General features: G+C 39.5%; 1 protein-coding gene across 6 annotated transcripts in view; it reads left to right on the top strand.

The window, feature by feature from the left end:
• Nucleotides 1-19,911, top strand: part of LOC125762566 (protein winged eye) — a 286,165-nt gene that overhangs the window by 22,735 nt on the left and 243,519 nt on the right. For 5 of the 6 annotated variants that reach the window (XM_049424783.1, XM_049424782.1, XM_049424779.1 and 2 more), the window contains exons 2-3: nt 5,033-5,720; nt 5,797-5,917. In XM_049424783.1, coding sequence (XP_049280740.1) covers nt 5,880-5,917 — 38 coding nt within the window. In that variant the 5' untranslated portion in view covers nt 5,033-5,720; nt 5,797-5,879. The remainder of the gene's footprint in view (nt 1-5,032; nt 5,721-5,796; nt 5,918-19,911) is intronic. The other variant, XM_049424781.1, reaches the window with a different exon arrangement.

Below are 19,911 nucleotides of genomic sequence, written 5' to 3'. Positions count from 1 at the left end.
CTCTCTGGTTGCGCCCTGAAGAATACTCGTATCCCGTGGCTTCGGGATTGTGACACTGGCAGGGAGAACTGGAAAATGTAGTTCGGCAACTGAACCGATCTGGGCCAGCTTGTCTTAAGGGCTAATTAATCCTCTGCAAATATTGACCGACGGTTGTGCGTCGCCTGGGCTGGACTGCTAGCGATGATCCGCTTGTTTTATAAGGTCGTTTCCAAACCACTGACGGATGCTGTGGAGCGTTGCAACAACGTCCATGCTTTGGGGGAAAAAATAGCCAGCTTGCTCCGTTTGAAAGCTATTTGCTGACACGGCCGCTGACGGGTTAATGGCATTTTATGGCGCTAGCGAAACTTTTGCGAAAACTTCATAAGACAAACTTTAAACGAGTTTATAAAGCGTCGCAGTAAATGAAATAAAAGTGCTTGCGAGCGTTAGAAGTGTTACAAATTTTGAATTGTATAAGAATAAATTTTAATCATAAGCAAATAGGAAATTGAAAATCGATATTGTTGAACATTTTGCATTAGCACTTTTCCTTTTCCATTATTAAACGTGTATCCCAAACATAATATTCGCGTGCATAAGAATATTTAATCCTTGTTTGAAACGTCAACAACACTCCAACAGCTTTTGCAGCTTTTACTGCACATAAAGTGCTTTTAACACGATTAATTCTGAACCATTTTCTTGCAGCACGTTCATCACCGTTTGTTTACTTTCCGACGGTGTCCGGTATGAAGGACGACGAAATCGAAATTAGCACCGGACGGAGAAAGTGATTCAAATTGTGCGTCAGAGAAAAAGAGGGGGATTTCAACGGGATGGGTTCAACAATAAATGATCATTAAAAATTTAAACAAGAACCAATCCCGGCTGATTGCATTTGCTGCCCAAAGAGGAAATAGTGAACCGTGAATGTGGTGTGGGAAAAATCCGTCAACAAGCTGAACCTGGGTTTCGACGGGTTTGGTACATTCGCTCCGGATGGTTGAGAGCAAACAGAATTTCATTAACATAAAACATTGACTACAGGACCTACATATATATGGATATTTCTGATTGAATGTGGTTTACTTACCAATAAAATGATAGTTAGTACGCAGGACACTTTACTTTCATAAACCACAGGAAAGCATTTACTCCTGAAGACAATACTGCTTCGTCGCACACATTTTGCTTTTACATGTTCGGAATTTTCTTTTTTTTCACATACACACTTTAAATACACACTTAAAATACAATAATCGCATCCCATGGGCACATTTTACAAAACACTTATTCACGCAATAAGCTCATTGGGACACAATAAGCTCAAATAGACATTTACACAATAGACACATTTCTTCACCAAGAAACAACCAACACTTTCATTTTTTCTTGTGTGCACAAAGGCACATACACACTTTAAAGCGCTTTTGCAAATTTAAAACACTACACTCGCCTACAATGGCCACATTTTTCAACACACAAATTTACGCAGTAATAAAAAAAAACTAATTTAAAAATATACTACATTTTATATTAACATTTTTATCACCAAAAAAAAACACTTTTATTCACAGCTTTTTTTGTGCACAAAGGATGGCACTTCACAAATACACAAATGCAAATAATTTGTAAACCTAGTACACGCATAGACACGCACTGGATTTAAAATTTCCTTACTCTCACATACACAATGATATCTTTAGCGTTGGAGCGCAAGATGGAGCGCCATTTTCTTATCGCTTAACCAACGCCAACACGATACCGTTAGATGCGTATTGATGACTTATGAAATGTCAAAGCTTTGTACAACACTTTCGTTATAAAACAAAAATCAGATCGATTTAAAATGTAATGAGCGAATAAAATCATACATTTGCTTTTGGAAGACATACACTGCTTGTGATTGTTAGGCCCCTTTCCTCTTTCACTTTCACTTGCTAACATTCATCACGGCAACATACACTGGCACAAACCAAGCCTACGCTGGCAACAATTTGCCCACGTACAAAACAATTCTTCACTGTTTAATATCACATCAACACATTGAATTGATTTACTAAACATTTCTTGCATATAATATGATCCTCGAAGACATCACTTTTTAGGCATCAAGAAGAAAAAACTTTCGAAATGTGCTATTTACCGACAGCTTTTTTACATGACTTAAACGTATGGCAGACCGATCACTACTGATCACAGTTTCTCATTATCTCATGATCATTATCTCTTCGTTATCACGACACACCTACACAACTATAATTGGCGAAGCGCCTGGTCAGCTTCTCTCATTCTTTCGAGCACTCTTTGCTCCTCCGAAGAAACGAATGAAAATAGCTCGAAAAAAACAATTCAACAAATCTTTGCTCCTTTCGATCAAATTCGTTTTTACATTTATGGCATGGAAAATTTAGGCATTTAAATACCTTTTAATAACATAAAACACTATTGTTGTGATTAGTAGGAAAACGCTTTAAAGGGGCAATGAAACATTTAGAAAAGGAGCCTCTTTCCCATACCTCTGTGTTGGTGAGAGTGCCGTGGCTAGAAGAAAGATTTTCTTCTGTTACCAACATTCATTCTCATTAGATCCTTCACTGCAAGAAGAGGTTATCTTATTTATAGTTAATTTATCTTATTTATTTATCTATTAATTCTATAAACTGTTTTTTAAATTTCATTTTCGTTATAACATAAAATGTCTTTTGTGTTGGCGCTTAAACGTCAATTGTTTACTTTCATAATCGAATTATAATAAAACACTATCATCATTTTTTAAACTAATATTTATTATGTAAGAAACATTGACTTTTACCCTAATTTAGTGTTTTATATTTAGTTCAAATAAAATTTATCGTACAAAATCAAAACGTGCACAGTTGCGTGAGTTAACAGTCAAAGTTTGAAAAGAAAAGCAAAAAATGAAGTTAGGAGTGGAATGGAGTTCGTTGGAATAGAATTAGGATACATTCCCGATTCCCGATCTCCATTCTGGCCCTTTTCATGTCTGTGGTTTTGGGGCTCTTTTGGGCAGCTGGAACAGAACGGTAGAATGTGTTTCGATACTATTAGACGACGACAACGACGACGACTTCGTCCAGACCGTCGATGTGCATTTTCAAGGTTAACACGGAAACATTCTTGACGAGAGCTGCTGTTCGTTCGGTCCTATCGTTCGGTGAATTCCTTCGTCAACGCTACAGATTGGCCAAATTGACCAACTGAAATCGAATACCGTTAGTTCGATTCCGCCAGGCTGGAAAGTTTGGGCTGAAGAAAGAAGAAATGCACTTCGGGGCATCATTTGAAGTTGCTACCGGAGTTGAATACATTATGCTGTGGCCTGTTTTGCTGCGTTTAGGCTGATGTAGTGCTGGGATGTATTGGGCGGGCAGTTCTGCTGCATGGTTTTTGGGCACCCGCTTTGCACCGTCTCTGGTCAGACTGGCAGCTTTTAAATTACCTATCCCGGGCTGGATGTTCGAATGATGGCAGCTAATCCTTCGTGTGTGAAGCAGAAAAAATGGAAATTGCTGCTCATGTTTGCATGTTGCGCTGGTGTGTTATCCCGGAGGAGGACGAAAAACTACAGCAGCTACTTTGTGCTCGTGTTCCGGTTTTTTTGAGGGGTTGAAGTTTTTCCAGGAAAACCATCACAAGGACGGGTTGGAATGAAATTAAAACGGTTGTTTCAGATCGATAAATATGATGATGGAGAGTTTGCTGTTGTTCTTTTCTGTTGTGGCTGAATCATGTGGGATTGTTGGTAAACGTAACTGTAAGTCAAATAGCAAAGAGTGTAGAATTAAAGGGAAAACCTACCTTTAATTTAATGTTAAATGCGCAGTAAAATTATGAAACATACTGTTGTTTCAACAAATATTACTTTTCATTATTAGTCATTTAATCATTGTATACATTTTTTCCTAATCATCATAACAATTGTTTAATTGAAATGACAAAAAAACGGAATTGTTTCAAGTATGAAGAAAACAATCGATTGTTTGCCTGCAGTACGAAGTTTCGAACCCATGTTGTTTGATGTCGATATGAGAGAAATGTTCTGAAATTTTAAAAATGAAATCGAACCGGAAACTCTGGAGTGCTGTTTGTGAACTTTTTAAAAGGAATCATGTATGTGGTACATGTCCCGTACAGAGCACCATTCCAATGCGGAACTGATGGGATGTGAAATTAAACAAACATCAACCGGCCGGTGGAAAAGGAACGATGGGAAACGATCGGATGCAAACGTTTCTATCGTTCGGCAGTATGTATGTCTGTTCAGTTCTGTTTGCGCAGGACACGGATTGTGCATGCTGGCAGGGAAGGATTCGGGTTTGCTCTTCGATAAAGCGTGCGATAAGTGCAGCAATGGATATCGAAATGCAATTTCAAGTTGCAGTACGAGTGGTTTCGGTAAATCTAAATATTTACTTGCTTTCGTACCATTGTGGGTTTGATCCAACTTATGCTGTTGGGTTTTTGGAGCCATATATCAGCCCTGGAGGTTGCTTCTGCACTGGTTGGGTTAGTGTTTTCAAACGTAAATAGCACAAAAAATTGAACCAAAGTGTTCAAATAAATGTTTCTTACAATATTTCTTTTAGCTTTTTAACCAATCGATTGTTTCGTACCTTCGGTTTGGGAAACACATTCGGTTTGGGATGTGGGATGGAAGAAGGTATAGGTTTTCTAGATAAATAATATCGTCTGTTGTTTCAGCTTTCGGTAACGTTGTAGATTGCCAGACTACGATCATACCTTTATTGATTTAAAATATAATTTGTCCGCAAAACTGATTGTGTCATCACATAAACAATCATAGATTATCTAATATTTTTGAGTAAAATGCAACATCTATTGCAATGCTTGAAAAATGTGGGAAAAGTGGACCAGTTTCAAAGTTGTGATAGTGAAATACTGGTTACTACCAAAGCATTTCACAAAATAAATAATAATGCAAACTTACAAAAGAATATGAAATACAGATAATAGGTATTTACAAAAGATATTTTCAATTAATTGATTCTTTTTGTTCTTCCAGGTGCACAACATTCAACAAAACGAATTATAAGCAATAAAGTAAGAATATTGTTCTTATCACCAATTAAGTGAAATATTTCAAATTAGCCATAAAAACAAAAACAAAACGTTAATATATTAAGAAAGTGACTAATAAAAAGTAAATTTGCTTCAAGATTATTTAAAAAACACGTTAAGTAAACCGCGCCGTTTTTTCGTTCTGCTAGATCGATCTAACGTATTTTTCATGCAAACTCGATTATCCGTTTGTACTCGAAACGGTTCATCCGTTTTGATCGCCATTTTGACAGCGTTCATCTAGAATTACGCAACCAACAAAAAGTGATGTGCAAAAGATGCAATAGCAAAATGCTGTAAAAATTCGCAGTTTTTTCCTTGTTAGCAGTGTAAAACAAAGTATTTTTGTTGTTTAATTTGTAGTACGGGACAATTAAAACCATAAAACATCGAATAATTAGAACTTTTGACGGTTTTTGTTAGTAGAAGTGAAGAGTTTTAGTTTCTATGTTTGGATCAACAATGGAGGAACGCTGAAAAACAGATATCGTAGAAGTTGATTGTGGTGCAGGAAAAAAGGGTTAAATAGTTTTGTGATTATAAATTGTGGACAAACGAAATGACAAGAATGCTCTGCAGTGCATAAAACTTATAGTGAACATGGAACTATATAATCATAAGTGAGTTTATTGGTGAGTATTGATTGTCATAACTGCACAAAAATCCCATTCTTATGCTGTTTTATATTATCCTTATTCCTTTTTCTAGAACTACTTAACTTTATACCTAATTTACTGCATAAAATGAGTGTGGACTTCGAATACGCAGCACACCGTTAGCTTTGTACAGTTATGCCTGGAAAACCATGTACTCCTGAGTGCGGTAGAAGGTAAGTGCCACATTGAATCAAATGCAGAAATCATAATAGTTTTTATTCGTTCATGAAAACCATTTTTCTTCTGATGGTCGACCCGTTCAAATATTTGCGGTCCTTTGGGTATTCAAAGTCACAGCAAATTAGTGACAAGTGGCTACCAGCAGCCAGGGATTCGTTTAGAGTACGAATGTCGCAAAGGAATAGGAAGTTACAGGATGTGGTTGATGCGAAATCTGGACAGAGTTTAAGTGGACGAAGAACGTCGGATCGTCCGCGGCATCACTTTCTTCCGTTTTATTATCGTTCTGTTCTTCGACGGTTGCTCTGTCCTTCGTTTCGCCTCCGCCGGAATGAGTAACCTGATCCGCTGATGCTCTTGACTTGAGGTAACAATCGTCACGCTAGCGGACACAACTGTCAGCATCGCAGACAATTTATGGCGCATTCCAGGGGAATGTTAGTGTGGCAATTCGCGAACATTCAATTCCCTTACCGGTCTTCCCGTCCGGACCGTTTCCCGACACCACTATGGACTGTGTTGGTGGGTTTTTTTTATCGCTGTTCGTTTACGGTCGCATCCAGTGTCTGGCTCCGTTTAACCTTCCGGTTGGCATTCGTCTACATTCCAGACGAAGGGCTCGGGGGTTCAGTGATTGATTAGGATCATTGGACGCTATAGCACGGCGCGGTCCATTGGAGCTGGAAAAGCAGCGACGGATGTTGCGAATGAGTTTCAGAAGTACAGGTAGCGTTTTGTGGTCCAGCTTCTTTCGGGCGTGTGAAAAACTCATCCTTTGGGAAAATTCGACTAGATTCAACAAGTTAGGAAAACGTAACGGTCGATGATTCCATCCTTAGCCATAATGTGTTCCATGGAACAACGTGGAGGAAAACGAAGGAACAGATTGTCATATTTTTGCCGAAGGCACCTTCTGCTCACGATTGTTTATTTATTTATGAGAGCAAGAAGCTAACCTTGCTTGGGACTTTTCCTAGGACGAATGAATCGCACAAAGTTCCGATATCAATGATAGCTGAAATGGAACATTTTATCGAAACTCATAATATAAATATCGCTACACTAAGAGAAAACGAATGGGCAGGCCCATTATGGGGAGATTTAAGATAAAGGGAACCATTTTGTGTACGGCTTAAATAAGGGTAGATTTTGAAGTAATTTATAGTGTTACCTATTAAAGGAAAGCTTTGAATATTACAAATTACAAACTAAAAATTCTTTACAAACGCTTCTCTCAAAACATTTGCTTCTCTTGTCTATCCTTTTTCGATTTCAAATCGATTTGTTATTGCAAAACAACATTCCAAAAGTCTGTACTAACACACTGAAGAAACATTAAATTTTCCGGCAAAACATTTTGCCAATGCCTGGTGTACAGCTTGTCAAACAACAGCCCTTTGCAGAGCGGAGTTGCATGCAAATATTAGCATTTATGCTTCTGTGCAGCACCATTCCAACGCATTTCCCACAAACGTACGCCTCTTCTCTGTTGGGTGTGGCAAGTATTCTACGTGGCAAGTCCTGTTAGGTCACTGCTATCGCCATTATCATCGCAGGGCAGCTAGAGGGAAAATGATGGATCGTTGTGGAAGGAGAAAAACGACGAGAAAGGGTGAAGGATAATCAGGATAATGGGGCCGGCGTATTTGTGAGTGTAAAATGGCGCGATGCATTGTTGCAACTAGAAGCAGCTCGATGAGCAGCACTAATTTTAGTCCGTACCGTGCACGGGTGAAGGACGGTGATGGTAGCTTTAATGATGATAGCAAAGGGTGTGGAAGAAGATGGGCCGGGCGTAGCTGCGAGCGGGTGCACTGGTAGTGGCTGTATTTGATGTCGAATCAAATCAACCGTTTCCACCCAGTTTGTGGACCGATTTCTGGGGTGTTTCGTTTTGAGCACGCTGGGTGCTGATTATTACATGATTAATCTGTTGCCCATAATCGGATTTTTGCAACGTTTCGTTTTGCTGCGTGAACGTGACGATGTACGCAGGAGTCCCTGGTGTTGCACGGTGCGGGCCTGTCCGGTGCTCATCGGTTGTCCATCGGCTGGAAGTTTTATTATTTTTGACTTGTTTGCACAGTGGTCTGATGGACCGTGGCGAGTGTTTCGGGGATGGTGAAGCAGATCTTTTCAAATCTCACCATACCCATTTGGATTCGTTTCGTTACTGTCCATGCAAAACATAACAGCATGATGTTTACTTACCTTTCTATCGTTATCTCTACTTCGTCCTCTTCGCTCACTCTTTTCTGCTCTAGCTCATACATGGACAGATGAATACACATACGCACACAATCGTTTTCGGCTCTTTAGAATTAGCAATAATTGTTGCATCCCTTTGGATGGAACAACGATAGGGTAGGAGTAGTTTGAGTTCTCATCAATTTAATGCTTGAAAATCAGCAACACTGTTTGCAATCGTATTCAGCTCTATGGAGGGTGTGAACATGGCTGTGAAGAGTTGTTTTTTTAACTGAACAATCAAATGGCCCTAAATGGTCTTGGAGATTCCAGTGGGAAATCGGATTTTATCGCAACAATGAACCTAACATGGTTGAATATTTAATTTGATTAATTTTAGGTACATGTATACCAACTGGAAAAAATATCGTGCAGGGTTTGCTGTCAAGCAGAGTGGGAAGATTACTTATATTAGAATGAAAATTCCAAAATTGTGAAAAAAATATCTCGATGATGGATTAATATTTATTTAAAGAATGATCATGTTTTATTATCTGCGTTTAGCATATTAACTTTAGAAATAAATAAATGTATTTTTTTCATAAAAGCTCAACAATCTTATAGCAACCCGTACTCAAACTGTAGCTAAAGATTATCCGCTTCGAAATGTTTGAAAGTAACTATCAATTTTCTAAAAACCGCGACAGACGACCGCTTGTTAGCAAACCTCGTACCTTCATTACCATTAAACCGACAAATGAATGCATTATAGTTCTACAATTTCGGTTGAGGTCAGCCGGCCCATTTCAAACCACCTCCGTAAACAGTTCGATGTACGGCTAATTAATACAACTATTACTTCAGGTTAGCGTATCGTACTAGGACGTGCTGCGCTTCTGTTCGGTGGTTGACTGTCGTCCCGTGTCCTGTCACGTGGCACGTGCGCATCTCGGAACGTTCCAATCACTTCGTAGCGCGGTGGTTGCTGCCGCTTTTGCTCGTCGGCCGTTTCGGATTTTTGGGCCGTTTTTCGCACCGTTCGCGCTTGACCGTGAAGGCTTTTGGAGGTGGCAACCAGCTCGTACGGGGCCAAATCTACATCGGCAAGCGACAGCTGGCGCAGATTTGTTTCGGGCTTCGAGTCCAGTCGGTGGATGGTCACTTTGTCCTTGAGTTGTTTCGATTTGGCCATCGCTGGTGTGACCTTCTTGGGAAAGCGCTGCTTTTTGCCGCTCGTCCCACGGGGAACTGCATGTAAAAGGATCGACGGTTCGGCCGTGGAAATGATCGTACTGGCATTTTTCAACTGCTTCGAGATACCAACAGGCGCTTTTCTGGGCGCTTTGCTGGAGTGGTACTTTTTCACGAGCGTGGACGTGATGTGTCCTGGCAAGGGTTGCGGTTTTACCTCGAACGCACCTCCGGTGGGATGCTCGAGCAGGTCGGCATCGGCGGGCATTATCACGAGTTCCTCGCTTACATTACCCGTCGTGACGTTCGTTCGTTTGGAATCGTTAGATTTGAGCAACAGCACAAAGTGGTAGGAACGATAGGCAGACGGATCCTGGCTCGATTTGTTTGCCCTAGACTGCGTTGCACCGGATGACCCCGTCAGATGGGAAAGAATGCCGAGCCCTAGCAGCCACAGCACGGCCGGTACGTAGAGTGTACGGAACCGCAAGACGGTACCGTTGGTTGCCATTATTCGTTTGCACTGTCGCGTGGCTGTACACGGTGAGAGCTTTTTAAGCGAGAATCGCTCGACAGCTCGGACAGCTCGTTGACCGGCGTTGCGTAAACGGGCTAGAAGGCTTTCGCTTACGTGACCGCTGTGGAGCAGCTGTTGCATCTCTCCACCGTGGAAACACATTCTGAAATGCTAGATTGTAATGAAATGGAGCACGTCCGTTGTGGTTTTTTTTGGTTTTGTTTTATTCGAGTCTTGTGTCGCGTGCTGCCCTTTTCCCGTGCATCGCAAGAGGGTAGTTATGTTTTGGCTACGAAATGCCCTGAATATTATGAGTTTTTGTGTTACTTTGGTTATTTTCTTAATCTGGTAAGCGGGTCAAACTGTAGGGCAGCAGGGCGGGACTGTGAAAGTAACCACAATGTTAGCGATACGTTCAGTTCCGGAACGGATTATGCTGGAAGGCTAACAGACACGACCTGCCTGCGGATGAATGACTAAGCGCTGAAGCCCTGTGATTCATAAGTAGTGTAGGGAAAAAGAAAATAATAAAACCAAGCTTCAAGTTCATCGCCGTAAAATCCAATGTCTTAGGGTAGAACGCTATGCATATTATTTGCTTTCCAAACATTGCCGTAAGAAGTATGTTACAGAATTATTTAACATTTTTAATAATATTGGGTATAGAGGATTGATAAATTTAGCTCCAATATCTGTTTTTGAATTGTATCTAAAACTGTACAAATAACATTTTTTTTAATATTTCAAATAATTCTACGAAAGATGATAATTCTTCTCATTTTTCAGTGTCATTTTGTTTTGGTAACATAGAAATATTATAAATAAGACCATTTATCACAAAAATCACGTACTTCTATTTGTTTGAATGCGATCAAAAAATTGTTCAAAGCTCTGTGCAAGTCATCGGTTTGTGTAGACGTCCATAAAAATGAATTAGATATGAATATTTCATCCAGCCAATAGGATGGGATACCAAATAGCATACGAAATTGGATTACATTTTGCTACTGACGTTTCTATCGGTTCCTGCAAGCCTCATCACACGTACGGGAAGTTTGACAGGCATCATTGTTGCCCCCGGGAGCTTCGGTGACTACCAAAAAACTATAACTTATACCATATTCCATGGGCATTCGATAACAATAAGTTTAGGTCTTGTAATGCAATCATTTAGCAACGTTGGTTTGTAATTTGACGGACAGAATCGATTATATGTCAGTTGAATATTTTCCTGTTCCCAAGGTTCCAAGATTACTACAAGCAAAAGCATTTAGATAATAATTTGTTATTTACTTAGAACCGGTAGAGTGGTTCAGAAGTGGTTTGCTTTTTTAGTTGTATCATTGGCAATGGAAGAGTAAGAGTGCTTTTGCTTGAATTTCCCAAGAGATTTCCCAAGGATTTCAGTGTAATGGAGATTGGATTTTTCTGAAAAATGAAATAGGCCTAACGATGAATGTTTTCGTTTGTTTGTCAAACTTGTTTGTCCGACAAAGAAATGAAAACCAATATACCCGAATACGATGAATGTGTTTTGTTTTAAAGTAAAATCCCTGCAGATTCAGTAAATCTTGGAGAAAGTAATTTCATGAACAATTTTATGTTTGATTATAAAGCATTCTTCGGTAATAACTTTCACTTTGGACAAAAGTTCTATAGTACCTAAAGTTTTTTTTATTTTGGTAACGTATTAACATCCAGCATTTCCCAAAGTTCCACAGCACCCAAAACCATAAGGCTCAAGCGAAAGAAACAATTTTGAGTGAGCATTTCATTTATTATTGAAACACGTCCATCACGCGGAAGATGGGAAGGAGAACACTAGGAACGACATCGTGTACACGTTCTTTCCGTTTTACGTAAACGTAATCACCATACTGTGGAAAGAAATATTTTCATAATTAACATAACTTCTACAGCCCACAATTTTACCAAACTACCAGTTGTACCGGACTTTGGCATCCATTTTCGTCCCGCATTGCTGCTGCTCCTCATTCCAACTCCCAATGTCCTCCTGGTACGTAATGTAACGGTACAATTATGTAATGAGCTTTCCAGCGAGCCAGCAGCCAGCATAAAGCCTGGACACAAAACCCCGGGAGTAGGCGGATCGCGTTGTCGAAGTTGAATCGTTTGCAGGGAGGTGGTGGATTATGGAATGGAGATGAACAGCTATATAGAATAAGAGAAAAAAAACCTTTCCCCATTTGCTTGTTTGCAATTGCGATAATGTAATGTTCATTCTTGTATCAGTATGTAGGTTTGTGCGAATGTGTTCAGATGTTTGTTTTACCACCCGCTTTGCTGGGCCACCGAGCGAGTGGAAATTTTATTTTTCAACCTGACGCTCATCCCGTTGATGGTGGCGATCTCGACGATGTTGAAGGTGCCCAGGAGTGCGGGATGGCGGAAATAATTGCTCCATAAAGGATTTATTTATGTGGTAGACCGCAAGTTTAATTGAAGGACTGTGTAATGAGTACGGTGCGGGTGGAATGATAAAGTAGTCGAATTATGAGGGTTGGTTGTTGTATTGTTTGCGATGCATGCCACTGTGGTTGCATGCAGTCGGTACCGGTTGGTTCGTCCTTTTCTGGAGTGTGATTGTACGTTCAGTTCCGATGGTCCAGTTGGGATAGAAGTTTGTGTTGGAATTTCGCTTATACGATGGAATGCAGAACATTATCTAGCTTTGTGTGTACTTTTGGATTAAAAGATTGTATATTTGATAGAAATTTGTTCTATTATTATTAGAACTTCAATTTATTTATTTTATTTTTTATTTTTTGCTCGGTTAGAACGGCCTGGCCGTATCAAGACTTATTTTACCACGTAGCAGGATAATCAGTCCATGCTACGGGGGGACGGTCTGGATGGGATTTGAACCCGGTCCTGCCGTGTGGACGGGCGCCATTTATCACATGCACCACCGGGTCGACCCAGAACTCCGATTTAGAATTAGAAACAAAAAGATTGTACTCTCAACAACAAAATGTGCCTTATTGCCTCTGATCCAGAGCCATACATTCATTTCTTTCAATTGGTGCTCTTTGTCAAAGATCTCTCAAAGATCTTCTTGCTTTTGCCAAGTACCAAAGCTTAAGTCGCGTCGAACAATTTAAGTCCGAAATGGAGTATGTTCTTTTGCAAACAAGTATGTTTGCCTATCGTCATTTCGCAGTGTCAAACTTTTCGGTCTTTGGCACGTCGTTTCTCGGCGCTGTTCGGTACCTCATTCTGTGCGCATTGCCATCATACGCCACTTTCGCTGATTGATGGTGGCTGAACGGCTTCAACGGCCGTCTTTTTTCGAAAAGCAGCGAAGGCAGGTTTGGTTGTAAATTCTTTGCCCTTTCAGTTTCAATTCCCACACAATATTTCGTACCGTAGGCATCGGCAAACAGCAATTTCGTTTCGGTCGGGCGAAGAAAAGACAGAAACCGAACGAGTTCTTCGCTGGAGTGGTTTTGCTAGCGCAAGCACGGGCAGCGGCCCATGTCCCGTTGCAAGTGGGTTCCAGAGTCCCCAGAGTGAGAAAAGGCAAAATATTTGCTCAATGTCGAAACTCTCGTCCAAACGTGTGTGTGTGTAGTAACCCTTACCGGTGGATCGATGGAGCGCATCGTGTATAATGAAGACAGCCGCCATCATCATCATCATCCGGTGCGGTGTGCTGCTGGTCGAGGGCAGGACCTGTGTCAGCAAATAATATTTTCTCATCAATGCCTCTTTTAAAAGAAAATACTCCGGCTCTATCTAATGAACAAACATTGGCATCGTTTGTCAGCGTCGTTTTCGGGAGAGTCAGCTTATTTTATGTTTTGAAGGAGCATATTCGCGGGAGTGTGGAGACCAGTCCGTTGATAGAATGTTTAGTTTCGAAAGGGGGGTAAAGAATGTTGTGAAGGAGATGTGTTCGAAAATTCTTTGACACGAAACACACGAGAAGAACACCATTTTTGAGCCAAATGTTACAGATATATGCAATTTGTAAATGGAATGAGCATCGTGAACTTTTGGATGAATATAACGCTCTGTTCTACTTTGTTTGTTTGTTTATTTTTCATGATGGTAAGCAAAACTTTTATTTGAAAATTTTTACTTTCGAATACAACACGCACCAACAGCGTAAAAAGCCTCCATTGGAAGACTTGTATTTCAACACCGTCGAGTTAAAAACAAAACCACTCTCAAACATGAAAATTATAACGTTCTAAATGGCTCCGTTCTTTCATCGATCTCGGATGAGCTTGAGGCTGACAACACTCAATCCAACGAAAAAACCCGGTCGTACCGAAAAATGTCGCAAAAATATGAAAGAATATCTCGAGGACGAGGATTACAGGTCAGCAAATATTTGCACCGAAACTCAAAAACAACGCTCGCGCGCGTATTCGTCAATATTTACCAGACGGGAAGAAGACACTGGTCTGGTCCGATGGAAGGCTGGTTGTGAAATTGTGTCTATATTTTATTTTCCTTTTTTTCGTGAACATTCGAACGATCGAGGATGCAGCAGTTTTTTTCTACTTGCTCCGCCGAGAAAAAACTGGAAGAATTTTCATAAAAGCCCACTACTCGTAGGATACCAATCTGCTCCTAAATGCCATCCTCTAGAAAGAATAAAATGTATACATACACCGACCAGTTGCTGTACTCATCTTGGGGCAGGCAGAGGCAGGCTTGCCATGTTTTCTTTCTATGTGTTTGCTGTCGTTATTTTTTGTATAATACATTTTATATCGCAATACCATGCTTCTCAAGCGGAGCGCATTAAAAAAGACTAAAGCCGAGGCGTATTTTGTCTATTGAAATTATTACTCCGCCGAGGAAGAACGTTCTTACCGAGTAATTATCGTAATGCAGTCCCTTTTTCTCGTTGGCTTTGTTTGCGTTCTGGTTTTGTTTGCACGCATCTTGCCTAATCTTTATTTTAGGGTACCGAAAAAAAACACAACAAACTCCAACCCTCACCACGAATGGGTTGTTACTGGCATGACCTAGCAACGCGTTTTCCCTGCCAGCACTGACAGAGCGCTTCAGCGCTGTCTGTTACTTAAGGTGTTCGTACTCCAGATTGAAGATAAGGCAGGAAAAAATAGCACCCGGAGATATGAATCGAATTTAGTCGCTTGCTTTAGCGCCAAGAAATGTATTTGTGTGGGCGTGTTTTTAGTCAAATATTTTCCCGGCAACACCCAAACATATCGCGCGCTGCGAATACTATCTCTCGATCGCGAAATATTTGCCAAGACGCTGGTTTTGGTTAAGGAGAAAAAGGGAAAAATACGGACGGGATGATTTCGTCGGTTTTGTTTTTAGTGTAGCTGTAATGAATAATCTCCTGTTGGTGTTTTTTTTCGTAATTTTAATTATTTCGGCTATATTCAGACAAAAGCAAATGCAAAGAATTAAAAATTAAACAAAATATCAGCGTCCAAAACGAACGAGTTGATCCTTGTTGGATACATCGCAAGGATATGCTGTCCACTAATCCAACCGAGCAATCTAACGAGGGACACGTGATAAGTGGTAAATGTTGGTTCAGACACCTCTGGGGATAAGTAGTGTAAATCAAGCATTGATTGAATGTTTCATTTCACAATTGGGAGCGAATGTGAAAAAAAATTTATTTCTTTTAAAATGTTTTTATTTTAATTTTATTATACTTTTTGTATAAATATCTTTTTACTTGAGTTACTAAGTATATAATAACAATATACCAATTTTATCTTTTAGCTGTGTACTAATGGCCATCAAATTTACAATGGGAACCCACCATGCAACGGTCTTCTTAAATCAAAAATTTAAATACCAAAAAAAAAAAAATACCAACATGCGATGATTTTCGTTATTGAATGAGTCGTCTCGGAAACCTGGGAGGGCTAGCTTCCCGGTGGCCAATTTGCCATCGAGCCGGGAAATAAAACAACCGGTAGATTACTCGGATAGACGCCGATGTTTACGTTTGTCTGATGAGAAAATGGAAAATCCGCGAAAATTCCATTTGACGCGCGTTCGGTCCCCGCTGCCCACCGTGGGATGGGATGTTTTCGTTTCAGTCCCATTCGGTGGCGCTTGGTCCTTTCGTGCTGTCTTCACATTCCATTACAGGTTTGGCGGTGGAATGACGGATAGCATTAATCGTTGAGCACAAAGGGATGAAAGGTCGTGTCTGATTAAGAGATCGTGTGATTTGAATTGTGGCCAGACCTATTTGAATGGGGTGTAGAATGAAATGTAAAAAATAAAAATAAACACACACGTGTACAAAACTTGCTGAAATTGCTTTCTATTTCAATCGTACCAGCGATGGTTGCAACAAGAACGATTTCACTAAATGGAATAGTAACGGTAGTAACGTTTGTTCTGTTCGCCAGTGATTGTTTCCTGAGACCGAATGTTCCCATTTGGAATCTCTTTTTCTTATTCCACGTGTGCCCTGCTACTGTGTAGCAAAAATGAATAAAAAGGAGTCGGTTGAATCAATATGAGAGTTGCAGACTTGCATGCTGTCGTTGCTCCATCCAACTGCTTCCTGTGGAACTATTGCTGTTTGGTTTTCTCCTCCACCTTTGTTCGTCTTTGTATCATGATTGTTCTACTCGTCGTGTTTTTATAAAAGATATTTTCGTTTACTTGTGGCTATAAGTAATTTTTTTTATAGAAGAAACAATATAACAGAGATAACGTATGAGAAAATTGTAGCTATATAACACATGGAAAAACCTATTACTGTAACTTTCAGTAACTCATTTTACACTTTTTTAAGTGATTGTTAATATTAATATTAACTCAAGTAAAATATATTTTATATTACTGTGCGTGAAATTAACTCAAGTAAAATATATTTTATATTACTGTGCGTGAATTTGTATCGTATGAGGCTAATAATTTTTTTTTTAAACGAGGGGAATTGCCTTTCATCAGCATGTGTCCATCCCTGAAAATCTGTTTGTGTACGACAAAGGAAACCAAAAACCATACTCCAGCCAACTAACGATACTTCCGTGTCGTGGTTTTGATTTATGCACTTTTCGTTGGTTTTTCACACTGGATTCATTATAATTGTCTGGATCCTGTACGGTCAACGTGGTTAATGAAAACAACTTCGTCAGTATTTCCCAGTCAGTGAAATCCCTTGCATTTCAATCGAAAGACTGAGTAGCTCAGAATAATGTGGTGTTTGAGGAATTGGTTTAATGTTTTTGTTTAATGTTTCATGTTTAAAAGCAGAAAATTATAGAAAATAATTTATTTAATTTTCAAGCAAAATTAATATTGGAAAATCAAATTATGAAAAGTTATAATGCAACCCTGTATCGAGGTCCACGCACGCTAATGGGAATGAAACATTATGTTAAAAATTCGTTTTTAATGAATTTTAAATCAATTCTTACGAAATTAGCTTCAACCAACACCGGTGACTGCAACGTAACCGGTTAAGCGCTTTTGTCCATATCCAGCAATTCCTGTTTTGGGCCCTCCCCCGGGGGAGAAATCCTCGGAGAAAGGATTGTAATGCAGTTAAACAACATAATAAAAAAATCAAGCCGAAAGTTTCTCTGTATGCCAAAAACCACGGTGGCCACGCTAAACAGTGGCTTCTGCTGACAGTGGTACATTGTCGGGCAAGTTCAGGGTGGTCGAGCTGTATGGACAAATCCTTCGCGACAACCATTAAGTTTGGCCCAGTGTGTTTCTCTGCACTTTCCCGAGTCGGTTTCGGATGGAATTAATTAAATAATTACGTTCGTCAGTGAAAAATCAGGTCCCGACCAACAGTTAGAGCAGGTTGACCATTGTTTGGCAGTAGATTTGTAGTAGAATTTAAAATGTGCTGATATTTTTTTGTTTTTTTCCCGTTTTTTCATGCATTGTAAATGTACAGGAATTGAAGGAAGGCGGTTGGAGAGTTGACCTTTGAATGGGGATAAAACGAAACCAGAAGTGTTGTCCAAACTTTCTATCCGGTTACGGTTGTGCTATAATACCCTGGCCATGGATCAGTTGTTGAATTTTCAGTGTTTTTGCTTTGTTGCTATCATCGCATGTCCAGCGTTGTTGTTTGGCGCAAATAAAAACTTAATTTGCAAAGTAATTATTAGAGCTGTTTAATGCTGTAGCTGTGGCCATTACTTTGCCGGTAGAACTTCATTGTGGTGACAGCGGAGAGTTATGGACGTTATTCGCTGGTAGTTGGTAGTTTAACTTTGAGGGTATATTATTTAATTATACAAATGAAGTCAACATCAGGATGTAGATTTGTTTTTGCGGCATGCAAACATTTCTTGATATTGTCAGTGCAAGAAAACAAATGTATATTTAAAAAATGAATATTATTTGCAATTCAATATTTTTTAATATTAAAAAGGGAGAGTTAATTAATCATTAAAAAAATGGCAGATATTTTTTTCAAGTTTTTTAATAAAACATACAAAAAGATTAAAAAAGCCTGTCATGATATTCAATTTACGTTCGGTAGAGCAAGAAGGTAAATTTTTTCTTGCATAAATTGACATTTTTTATTTGTGAAAAAAGAAGAAAAAAAACGAAAAGAAAAAGGTTCGTGTCTATGAATTAATTTCACTTTATTTTCGAATAATAGGGATTCTAAAGTACTTTACGCTTTAGGAAAAAAAGTAATAACATAGCTATGCCTCCCACAGCAGCAAGGTGATGATGACAAAATATCAATCAACCAAACAGAGAGATGAAAGTGTCGCCGTTCGTCACCCTCCCTGCTTCGTGCTGCTAACATTCCCTCCACAGCTTCCCTCATCCTCATCCTCCTATTTGTATGTTGAAGTACTAAGTTTTTCCATACCTAGGCAAGTGTTTCGCCAAGCAAGCATCATTATTATCACCATTTTTTCTGCATCACTCTCATGAACCATTTTTAAGTAGATTGAGTCTTAAGAAAGAAATGTCCCTTAGGTAGCGACTATCGATCACAAAAGGGAAATGGAATTGGTTTGGTGGTATGGATGCGAAGAAAACACCAAAAAAATGGGCCACATCAATGAGGCTCCGGTTGGCTGCATGTTTTGTCAATTTACTGTCCACAGTGTTTCCCGTCTCCAGTTTGATGCTCTTTGATATGCTGTTCGGTGTTTTGGGTGTTTAATATATTGTTTTGTGTTTTTTTTCTTGCTGTTGCCTTGCTGTTTTGACGGATTTGTTTGTTTGTTTGTCGTTTCTTTGATTTTACTGCTGCTTTGATGGTAAGACGGAAGTTTTTCTTTTGTATTAACATTTGCGTAAGAAAAAAAGTGTTCGGTAAGAGAAACACATTGTCCGTGACAGATTTCGTTATGGGAAAATAAATTATGTTTCCAGTGGGTGTTTTATACGGTGTTTCTGAAGTTTTACTTGTGAGTGTGATCAATTGATGGAGAAAGTTTTTTTTTCGCTGAGTTGAGCTCTTTTGTTTCCGCTATTCTACCCCTTTCGTCTAAAGACACGTGTGTTTTGAACGTTAGATTGAGCTCGATATTATGGCACTAGTTGCGCAAGAGAAAACTCACGTTGTAACCTTCGGTAGCAAGAACCGTCACTCACTTGAGCTGCTAGGGAAGAAGACTTAAAAAAACAGAATCGAGTTCAAGAATATCTTCCCAAACTCCTTGGACGTGATTGACGTGACGTTTTGAAAATTGGTACTCCGTACATCCGGGAGCGTGACATTTCTGCAGCCGGGTCAGATTTAACATAATGCAGTAAGTTTCACCAAGAGTTGTTGGAAGAGATACTGGAGGGAAGGATGGCTGCTCTTCTTGTGATGTAACGGTGCCCATGTTTGAATGTATAAAAATATTCTTTTCTTGAGTTTTGGGGGAAAAAAACGAATTCGCCCAGGTAATTGTGAAGTAGCAAGTAATCTTGGTAATTGTCAAATAGAAGTAGTGCGTATAATGGTAATAGATTTTTTTTTATATTATATTTGTGCCAGTTTTACTGCACCCATAAACTGGCAACATGATGTCGTAGTTGTGTAGCATAATCGTAATATTGTCATAATATTATTTTCTGGTTCCGTCAATCGGTGACTATTAAACAATTTCCACACAAGCCATTACCATAAAGTCCACT

Source organism: Anopheles funestus, chromosome 2RL (assembly GCF_943734845.2).
Source record: "Anopheles funestus chromosome 2RL, idAnoFuneDA-416_04, whole genome shotgun sequence".
Taxonomy (NCBI): domain Eukaryota; kingdom Metazoa; phylum Arthropoda; class Insecta; order Diptera; family Culicidae; genus Anopheles; species Anopheles funestus.
The sequence above is the reverse complement of the archived record's forward strand: the minus strand, read 5'-3'. Positions and strand labels throughout refer to the sequence as shown.